The sequence below is a fragment of the Pelmatolapia mariae genome, linkage group LG6 (genome assembly GCF_036321145.2).
Source record: "Pelmatolapia mariae isolate MD_Pm_ZW linkage group LG6, Pm_UMD_F_2, whole genome shotgun sequence".
Lineage (NCBI taxonomy): Eukaryota > Metazoa > Chordata > Actinopteri > Cichliformes > Cichlidae > Pelmatolapia > Pelmatolapia mariae.
The window spans coordinates 41,107,138-41,118,197 of record NC_086232.1 but is presented as its reverse complement, the minus strand read 5'-3'; the positions used below and the strand labels follow the sequence as shown (position 1 = coordinate 41,118,197).

The 11,060-nt window shown below is 41.2% G+C and overlaps 1 protein-coding gene across 1 annotated transcript; it reads right to left on the bottom strand.

Annotated features, from left to right (window-relative positions):
- Nucleotides 1-6,499: 6,499 nt before the first annotated feature.
- Nucleotides 6,500-7,420, bottom strand: LOC134628776 (transcription factor Sp6-like). Its single transcript, XM_063475539.1, has one exon. It carries the CDS (start codon nucleotides 7,418-7,420, stop codon nucleotides 6,500-6,502), a length of 921 nt encoding a protein of 306 aa, XP_063331609.1.
- Nucleotides 7,421-11,060: the final 3,640 nt, after the last annotated feature.

Below are 11,060 nucleotides of genomic sequence, written 5' to 3'. Positions count from 1 at the left end.
GTTTTGTGTATATCCTGTTTTTAATATTTCGTCTTCCGGTTTTAGCTCATGGTGCTTTTACGGGTCCTTAAAAAACTCCGTTAAATAAGGTGCTTTCGGTGGCAAGCATAGACTACGTGTGTAAAATCTTTATTAAAATTATATATGTGTGTATTATTATATTACACATATAGATTTCTATATTAAAGGCATTATTATACATAGTCATTTTTTTTAAATGAAAATAAAACCGATATACAGTCTACTGCTGAAACTGACTTAAAAATTACAACAATGTATTTTTTCCAGCGAAGAAGCCTTTAATGAAGCCTTTAAAATCCTGCCATGAGTTCTGCCTGTTTAAATATTTGTATTGGCATCTAAGAGCCGTATGTTGTCCCTGAACGCAACACCCTCAGGGGGTTTATTTGGGTCATTTAGACTTTTATCCTTAGATGCGTCTTACCAAGATTTACGGTGCAAAATATGACTAAAACTTCAAAGTAATAAAATCTCCCATCAAAGGTGAGTCATAAGTAAAAAATTTTTATATTTTCCACAAAAACAATTTTTTACCAGTCAAACTGACAGTTCTGAAAGTAACCATTTCCACACAATTAATTATTAAAATATTTTGTTTTTAATCCTTTAGTAGGAAAATTGTATTTTTAAATCAATGTTTGCCTTACAGTTTATTATTTCAGTTTAATTTAAAGAATGTCTGTATTTTATTACAGACCTTCTGTCAGGTTGTGTGGCCAAACAACTATTTGTTTGTTTCTCAGCTTAATATTATTTGCATATTGGCCATTTTATTAGTTACACCTTACTAATATCAGGCTGGACTCCCTTTTTTGCTGCCTCAAATATTTGTGGTGTAGAATCAACAAGGTACTTAAAACCTTCCTTGGGGATTTTGGTCCATGTTGACATGATAGCATCACAAGCTGCAGATTTGTCAGCTGCACATCCATGATGAGAATCTCCTGTCCTATCACATCCCAAAGGTGCTCTATAGGACTGAGATCTGATGACTGTGGAGGCCATTTGATTACAGTAAACTCACTGTCATGTTCAAACATTTTGTGTCGAGGTGTGATATACCCCTGGAAGCAGTCGTCGGAAGATGGGTACACTGTGGATGGACAAACCATCTAGGTCAGGGTGGAACAGAATAATTGATCAAATATATTTTCAGATACAATCCCCTTCATGAGTAAAGTCATCTGGAGAAGAAATCAAATAAATAATTGTTGTGAAAAACCTACCTTTAAAAATGATCCATTGTGAGAAAGAAATTAAAACTCGTAAACAAGATGATTGCACATCGTTCTCACTTTCTTCCCTCCAAATTAGAGGCGGGGTTTAGAAGGTGGCAAGAAAGGGACTTATAATGTTGGGTCAGCTATTTGAGGCAGATGAGCTGATGTCTTCTGAACAGCTTCAGCTCAAACATGCAGCACATGATTTTTCAGAGGTATTTATAGCTGAGAGCCTATATGTACAGAAACACAAAGAATGGGACAAGCTATGTGCCACACCTCCAAGTATGGAGCAATTCTTTATGTTAACAATCAAAGGAGCTATTAAAAAGAAGATCAACTATATGTTGGGCATGCTACCAGATGGATTGAAAAGCAACAACTGGATATTCCTACTGAGATCTGTTTTATTAATTGCTGAGAAGATGATCACAGTAACGTGGCTGAGGCCACAGCCTTCAATGGGTCAATAGAAGGAGAGGGTGAAGGAGGCTTACAGATTTACTTTAACTACAATGAACCTCGGTACTTCCTCTTTAATTCCTCTGATGTTTACTCCCACCACCACATCTGTTGTCCCTAATTCAAAGATATATGATCCATATTGTTAGATCTTTTTATTATTTATGTTTGGTTACTCCTTATTTCTCTCATTTCCTGTAGTTATGGAGCAATATATGGACACTGTAAGAATGCCAGAAACTGTGGACCAACTTTTGATTTAATTGCACCTCCCCTGTACCTGTCAAATGGAGACGTGAATGATTGGACTGTCTGACTGCTCTTGATGAATAAGAAATAAAAAGAAGTTAAAAGACTAAATGGATGAACATGTGAGGAGCAATACTCGGGTAGGCCGTGGCATTTAAACAATGCTCAGTCAGTACTAGGGGTCAAAGATGTGCCAGTAAAATATCCCCCACACCACCCCCAGAAGCCCAAACTATTGACACAAAGCAGGTGGATTCATGCTTCATGATGTTTACACCAAATAATGACTTGTGAGTATGAGAGACACCTCCTGGTATACCTTGGTTGCAAAGCTTGAATTAATACTGCCTTCCTATCGACTCGAAGCAGTCTGGCCATTCCTCTCTGACCTCTGGAATCAACAAGGAATTTTCACCCGGACAACTGTGCTCACTGGATATTTTCTCTATTCTCTATGAACCCAGAGTTGGTTGTGTGTGAAATCCCAGCAGATCAGCAGTTTGTGAAATACTCAGATAAGTCCGTCTGGCACCAACTACCATACCACAATCAAAGTCACTTAAATCCCCTTTCTTCCCCATTCTGATGCTCAGTTTGAATTTCAGTAGGTTGTCGTCACAATGTCTGCATGTCTAAATGCACTGAGTTGTTATTGTGTGATTGGCTGATTAGATATTTGCATTAACAAGCAGTGGAACAAGTATACCTAACGAAGTGAGAGCATTATTATTATTATTTGTCTCTTATTTTCTGAGTGCAAATTAAAACAAAAGGAAATTCAGAAATTCTGCCTCCTATAAATAAAAGTTAAACATGAACACAGAATATATACATTAATCTTTATTTAATAAAGGGCAATAATAGATTAAATACACGTTATTACACCAAGATATTTAACTTATTAAAAGTTTTTGAACTTATTTTATTACAGTCTCCACAACTATTACATTTACTACAGTAACCAATTAAAAATGTTGTCCATAAAAGGAAAGAACTCAGAAATTATTACTATTATTATTATTATTAATAATAATAGTCAATACACTATAATTGACTAATGTTTAAGCATTGTCTTTCATTTGTTATTTTCTATACATTAATACAGCAACTGTGAGCCTCCAGTAATTCAAGCTCTCTAATATATAAAAATCTGCCTAACGTCTGTGACGGTTTACATACATCCTAAAAGTGTTTTACACTGTAAAGCTGCTCGCACTGCTTGCTACACAACTACCAATCATACAATATCGATTATGAAAGTTAACTACCCAAAACAAGTAACCAAAGCTCTTTCTGCTGTTGTTCTGCCAGCGCAGCCTTTCTCTCCACGTTAACGCTGCAGAAAAAAGGAGTCGAACGGTGCTCGTGTTTCAGCAACGTGTTCTGGTAAATGATGTGTCTCTGAAAATGAAAACAAAACTGCAGCAGCTCTTATTGAAATGGAAATGGGGGCAGGAAACGTTTGGAAGAACTATATGAAGCCACTCAATGAGGAAATCCAGCAGTGTACCCCTCTGTCAGATGATATATGTGATTACAGCGTGAACATTTTGAGCCATTCTGACATTTTCTTTCACATATTTATGACATTTATGACCATCATGTTCCACCTCTTTTATGTACTGCCTGTTCACAGCAGCGAGATTCAAGTACGAGCACACCTTCTGTGTTAAAGGTGCAAAAGTGAACCGGAGGGCTTTCAGCTTCAAGCTGGCAGATAGTAATCATGAAACAGTGTGAACCTGGGTCCACACGATCCACTTTTCCACCCTTCCTGTGCAATATATTCTAGTGTAGTCCTTTTGTGTTTTGAGTGATGTTGCACTGCATTGGTTGCTCCTCATTTGCAAAAAGCTGAGGTCTAGAACACTTTTCTTTAATATAAAACAAAGGCACATAAGTTCTCAAATAAGCAACCTTGTCGGTCCAGTTTGGAACAGAAAGCCCATGAGAGGTGTGTCATTGTGTGTTTGTAGCACCTTTATTGAAAAGGTGAGCAGTTATCAACTATCTACCGTAACACTGCCTAACAGCACACTCATCAAGTATCAAATGCTGGAATGTGGCGCCAGCCCTTCCGAAAACTCGCTGGGACACATAAGACGTCATGCCCCTCTGATTAGGCCGGCCTGTGTTTAACCGCACTGACTCGCTGTGGTTCAGTGTGAACAAGCAAAGGCGTCATAACGACGGGGGTGTCACCTGACAGCCTCAAGGTGGAATATCTGTGTGAAAAACGACAGGGGGAGCCTCCAGAGCTGAAAAATAAAGCCAACATGGAAAAGGCAAAAATGCAGTACCTCTAATGTCCACTTGAGGGACTCCAAAAGTGGGTTTTTTCTCTCTTTTCATAAATTTTTTTTGTTTTTAGAACTCATCTACTTGTTTAATTAAGTTAATGGTGCAGCTGTGTTGACTGACACGTGAGCTTTACAGTTTGCTGATAACTTAGCACTCCGCCCTTTTATCCATACACGGTTACTTCTAGCTAAAAAAAAAAGAAGAAAGAAGAAGAAAACAAAACAAAAAACAACATGGTGCTAATTTCACCTTAAAAATGAGTGCAAAACCATTACTTTATCACGGTGGCAATGTCCATCTTTATGCTTTTAAAAAAAATGTTTTTTGTTTTTTGTTTTTTTAAGATTTTCTTTTGTGTTATTTTAATTTTGGCCACTTGGGGGCAGCAGGAAAACCAGTAAATGCTGGTGTATTTTAAAGCTGTATTTGATTTTTAGAATTATACCCTATATTTGTAAAAGTATTGAGCTGCACGTCTTAACCTTTGAATTTAGGTGTTTTCAGTTGCATTGGCACAGCTGTGTAATGTCAAGCACCTCAACAGGCAGTCTGCTTTTACAGACACTGAAAAAAACTGAACGCTCCAGTGAGTCCGTAACTCCAAACATCGTTTGGCATTTACATCAGCACAAAAACTGTACACCGGGAGCTTCGTGGCACAAGTTTACTCCTGCAGATGCAATGTGTAGGTGGCCCAGTACCTTTAGCCATATAGTGTATTTTTTGTCCCTTGAATATTATGAGTTTTATATTGACTCCCTTTTATAAAAAAAAAAAAAAAAAAGTTTTGTAGTTTTAGGTTTTGCAGCGAGTTGCTCGCTCTGTCTGTTTAGAGGCAGCAGTGAGCTGGAAGCATGATTCATGGGTGAAGCTGAAACAACAGTAAAGGTGAGAGCAGATAAACCAAAACAATGACCTAAAAGATGCTAAAACATAGAGTACAGATGAGATGAATGAGTGGTGACTCATCAAGTGAGCTCTTTCACATTACACATTTGAGCCATTGTTACAAAAGCTGCAGTTAAATGCAGCTTTAAACGGCGGGACTGCATCGGGCTCCGGATTAAGCTCTTAGCAGTCATCGTCAGTGACCCATTTAATGTTGGGGCCACGGTTTGGTTGTGTTTTAGCCACAACTCATAAAAAGTAAGAACATCAGCTCTATCTGTAACCTTAAATGGCAGATGTAGCAGACGGAGTATTTCTCTGTGCAAGCCTGTCGTGTTGACAGGGCTGATCTGTGGAGTTGTGTTTGTCTTGCTGCCAGATGTGACTTCTCTCATCGGCGTGTCTCGACAGAAACCGGGCTTCATTTCACCAGCCGGCATTTCCCGTCCGCCTGCCATTCAGCCTCCGTCCTTGTGAGTTTTTCACATCGCTGTAGTAGTTTTTTTCTTTGTTGCGCTCCCAGAGGAACACTTGTTCACATTCTCCTACTGTGTGTTAATAAGTGCCACTATGGCAGTGACATAAACACAGTATTTTTGGTAAACACTAGCTATTGTAGTGCATTTCTATATTATATTATATTATATTATATTATATTATATTATATTATATTATATTATATTATATTATATTATATTATATTATATTATCACCAGCCTTATTTTGGCCATAGTACAACATTAAAGTTGTATTTTCTTTGGATTACAGACCATTTTAATTATTGTCACACTCTTTGGTCTTCTGCACTTTCACCCATTCAAATGGCTGCTAACCTACATCTTCTTCCAGTACAGTAGGCTACACACACGTGTGGTAACAGTCTTAACATAAGGAAAATATCAATATTACTGTCTGCTTTCCTTGAAACTGTTAAACTCAATGCTCTTTTCTTCCAGTTACACATTTGGTCTGATTGTAAACAAGTTACCTAACCACCTTCTCATGAACTCATGTCAGTCTCTTGGGCTACTGGTGGCTGTAGCGCTAGCAGCAATCGAAGTCCAGCAACAAGCTGCAGCTTCAGCTCCGTCGCCTCCTTCGCCACCTTTCACCTTTAGTAGTCACAGACGAAAGGTTTACACACAAGATCAATAGGATTCCTGCTTTTCAGCGTGCCGTGGCATCACGGTTTATCACATTTGTGTGATAAATTCACAGGACCACACATACATATTTTTTGTTCCATCCAGTGTTCATCAGTGAAAGAGTGTTCATACCTTCCTTCTACTCTCTAATCTATCATGAAACTATGACACCTCTGTGAGGTGATGGCAACCCTTTAACTGAACGCGGCGCAGCTAGCCCGACTGCCCCGTCACGCTGGAGACGGAGGCGTCTGTCTCACACTTCAGCTTCAGTGGAGGATCTGTGCTGTCAGACACGTTTGAGGATGACTGGGGAGGTGTAGATGCATCAAAGCTCTTATCCCCCCTCCCATCTCCGTTTAGCCTGTCCTCCCCTTGTCCTGGCGGGGACTCGTGCGTGCGCATGTGCTTGGCCAGGTGGTCATTGCGCATGAACACTCGGGGACATAATGCGCAGCTGAACTTCTTGGCGCCAGTGTGCGTCTGTAGGTGTCGCTGCAGTTCATCAGAGCGCGTGAACCTCTTGCCACAGAACAGCCAGTTGCAGACGAACGGCCGGTCTCCGCTGTGCCAGCGCAGGTGAGCCTTCAGATGGGAGGTCTTGGCGTAGGCTTTGCCACAGCCGGGGATGTGGCAATTGTGCATGTGCTTCCTCCTGCTGTCGTCAGTGCTCTGGCCCATCTGCTCAGCGTGGACGCAATTAGGGCAGCGGCACACAGCCTGGCTGCCGCCTCTGGATGAAGAGCGGCGCTGGGGCTTGGGGCGAGCTGACACAGACGTCTCCTGAGGTTCCTCCATTGAGAAGGTTTCTTGCTGCAGCATTTCAGGGGCCAGCGGCTCCATCTTGAAGCCATCCTGGGGGAAGAGATGGGATGGTTGCGAGGGTGGAGCGTGCTGAGCCGGGGGCAGGGTGCACAGCTGTGGGTCAGAGCCATAGGGCCCCAGAGAAGGCTGCAAACCCATGGAGCCGCCTGGATTCACTGAAGGCAGGCCCACACCTTGACCCGTCTGTAGGTCTATCCAACTGCCTGCTTGGACGTCTCTGTGAAGGTCCCACCAGGAAGCGATGTTCATGTCGTCTGAGCTGCCACTAGGTGGTGCTGTCCGTAACCAGGGCTCGTACGGGTGGGCCATGTGAGCAGCTCGTGCAGGTGCAAATCTGTGGATGAGGTCACCTGCTCAAAGTGTTGTTCAGTGTCTTTTGGGTTACACTGAGATGATTACCACATGACAGGATGGTGACGCATTAAAAACCTGCAGAAAGAAAGAGAAGACTGTTATGGAAGTACTAACGAGACCAAGTTTATTTTTCAGGAGACACAAACGAGAAGTCTAAAATATGGAGACATTTATTATTGAAATGCTTGATAGGAAAGAGCATTTCTCATTCCTATCAAGCATTTCTATTGTAAATATCTTTATGAGTTTTCTTTTAGCCTTCTAAAGAAAATTGAAAGCACTATTAAAAGCAGCCTGGCTGCTTTTGACGCCCTTCAGAGAGGAAAAAAACAACCTGTGTCAAACAGATAGAAAACACGTCATTGTGATGCAGCAGGCTCCACCAAGTCTGACCTTTTCAGGCCGTTCCCAAAAGAGTGAGACCTGACTAAACATAGGGTTTGACTCCAAAAAAGCTGGGAGAGGATTCAACTTCTGCTGTTTTAATGTTCTAGCGATAACAAAAAGGTCAAACGTAAAACTTGTTGAGCAACGAGGATAACAAGTTTTTAAAAGCAATCATGAATAAAACAAAAGCACAAGAAAAGCAAATTTACAAAAGCAATCCAAGACTTCATCTCCCCACTAAGACCCCAAACTCTCTGAACAACAAGCATGAACGAGTCCCTCACGTTCAGATGTATATCTGGATGAAGATTAGTTTGTTATAATTTCTGGAGGATGTCTTACAATTGTTTTTCCTTCACACAATTCTAATCAATCTGCCCCAAACTTCCTGGATCTGGATTTGAAAAGACTCCATATGTTAATCACTTTCAAATCAGGTCAAAAGCCCCACCTCTGTTAAAAAACAAACCAATCCAAAAACCTTTTCTGCTCTGACAGGAAGCACAAAATTAAGATTTATCTTTAGTCTATTTCTAAAAAAGGCTAAAAAAGTAAAAAAGGTTTCCAGACATGAAGTCTGTAAAAATGTGTCTTAAGGATGATGTTAGGATAACGTAAGCGCAGACAGGTCCAGAGCTGAGTTACCAGGACACGCTCGGTCACCCTCAGACCTTTACCTGGATGCCCAACCAGGAAAAATGTAATGAAACGTAATGGTTGACTGGTTGACTAGATGGTGGTGGGAACCCAGCAGAACAAAGAGGATAATGAGGAATTAAAACTTCATCAGTAAACTCAGGCGCTTGAAAAAGTAAAGCCTTGTAAGTCATGAGCAGAATTTTAAAATGGACTGAAAATTAAATTAGCAACCAGTGCAAGGAGGCCAAAACTGGGTAATGTAAGAAGAGCGTGTGTTTTTTATCAGAAGTCAGGCTGCAGAGTTTTGTAGTCTAAAGCTGAGCTAAACTTAACAGCTCAACAGCACGCTAAGGAGGAAATAAAAGCAAGAGTAACTTCTTCTGTAACATTTCTTTGACCTTCAGAATATTCCCGAGTTGTTGGAAACATGATTGTACCATTTTTCTGTTTGTCATATTGTGTGTATGTGTGTTTCTGAACCTCTGAAGAGCTGACGTTCAGGCCTAAATCCGCCTGTCTACAACATTTAAATAACCAACCCTAAGCACACCTCCTTCGTCGCCATGGATACTGCAGTTCTCACGCTGCATGGCCGTGGAGACGGAGGAGAGGGGGGAGCCGGACGTGTCCAGGCAGAGGCCTGCTACGTGCATCCGCTGCCAGGTACTTCCCATGGAGGACGGTCAAAGACAAGCACAAAGAAAACAACATCATCGGCCTGCACTGAGGCAGCGCTGGGGGGAGGATAATGATGGTTAGATGGGGGGAGGGACGAGAGCGAAGGGGGGTGTTGACAGGAGAGCAGTTTGGTAAAGGAAGAAGTTCCAGGGAGGTATGGCTGCAGGCCAAAGTCTATTTGTACGTCTCTGAGGTTTTGGAGATGAAACCTGGCAGACAGGAGAACCAGTTTTTTATGAATCACACATGATTTACAACAACAGCCCTCCAGGCGAGACCCGTGAAGCGCCCTGCCCCTTACACACCGGAGGCAGAAAGCATCAACAGTTACAGACTGACGACATTCATGAGCCTGAGAATGGGAGTCGACGACAAAATGAGAACAATTACTTTACGTCTATAATCACGGGCACACGCGCTGAAATAGCATCCTGCGCCTAACACGCTCCAGGAATGCAAACCGCAGCAGCGTCAGTGGGATGGGCTCAGATTTCCAGGTGACACAAAGCTTGTTAAAGGTGGACAAGTCTGTGGAAGCTTTGACAAGAAGCTACCAGCCTGTGAGGTTTGTCCTTGGCCCAAGATGATCTTGTTGACTTCCACTAACCCCCACCCACCTCAACTCAACCATGAACATCTGTAATTATCTTTACAGCAGGAAACAATAAAGTAGTCTGAAGCTTTAGAGGCTGGTAGGCAGTCTGGAGATCATTTGGTGATATCTGACAGGTTGTGTGAAAACACGAGCTTCATGGACATCCAGTCTGATGCGTAGATCAATTAGCAGCAGGTCGAACTGGCATCAGATGTAGCAAGTAGGTGAAGCTGGGCTTGCCGACAGTGAAGTATCCCCTGAGTTACTTCTCCACATACATTATTCTGTGACTGTGATTTTCTTATTTTGTGATTTCTTTAGCCTTTAAAACAGGGGTGGGGGAACTCCAGGCCTCAAGGGAGAGTGTCCTGCAGGTTTTAGACGTGTGCTTGATCCAACACAGCTGATATGATTTAAATGGCTAAATGACCTCCTCAACATCTCTTGGATTTCTCCGGAGGTCTGGTAATGAACTAATCACTAATCATTCAGGTGAGTTGACCCAGGGTGAGATCTAAAACCTGCAGGACACCGGCACTTGAGGCCTGGAGTTCCCCACCCCTGCTTTAAAAAGACGTCACTTTACATCTAAATTTGGTTTAAAAGTCGTCTTTTCTGGCTCTCACGAAGATCTGAATTTGACCTCATTTCAACCACTGAGGATGCTTCAATGGTTAGAAGTTGAGTCGTACATCATAGTAGATATTTCGATGGTATTTTTTAGATGTTACAAAATATCTGTATTCATTGTATTTTATGTGAAATCTTTTATATTATTTACTTTTATTTTATTTACTCAGCATTATAGTGGATTTTTTCTGTAGGTACGTCATAACTGCAAACTCTACTGAAACACTAAACTATAACTTATGTCATAACCTAAGCTGTAACCTAAGCCGTAGCCGTAACCTGATGTAGATGTAACTACACTTGCACTGACACAGCTGTGAATGCTGGTAACAGGCTGCATTTAAAGCTTCAAATATTCTAGAGTAAAGTCTAATTTATTAAGTTTTTAGACACCTGCAAATGAATTTTTTGACAGGTGGGTTAGGTAGCTGTTCCAGAGTGCAGGTAAAGGTCAAAGTGTGATTGAGTCCTTACTTTTCTTTTCTCTTTTCTTTATTTTTATGTATGATTTCTTATTTCTGCACTTTTTAACTCTACTAAAGACTCCGTGTGATTGGTTCAGTTTGTGTGTTAGCAGGATTACAAGTTAGTATGACAATTTTAAGCCTGACTTCAGAGGAATTTGTTTTTTGAGTTGATCTGGATACAAAACCCTATCAGGGAACA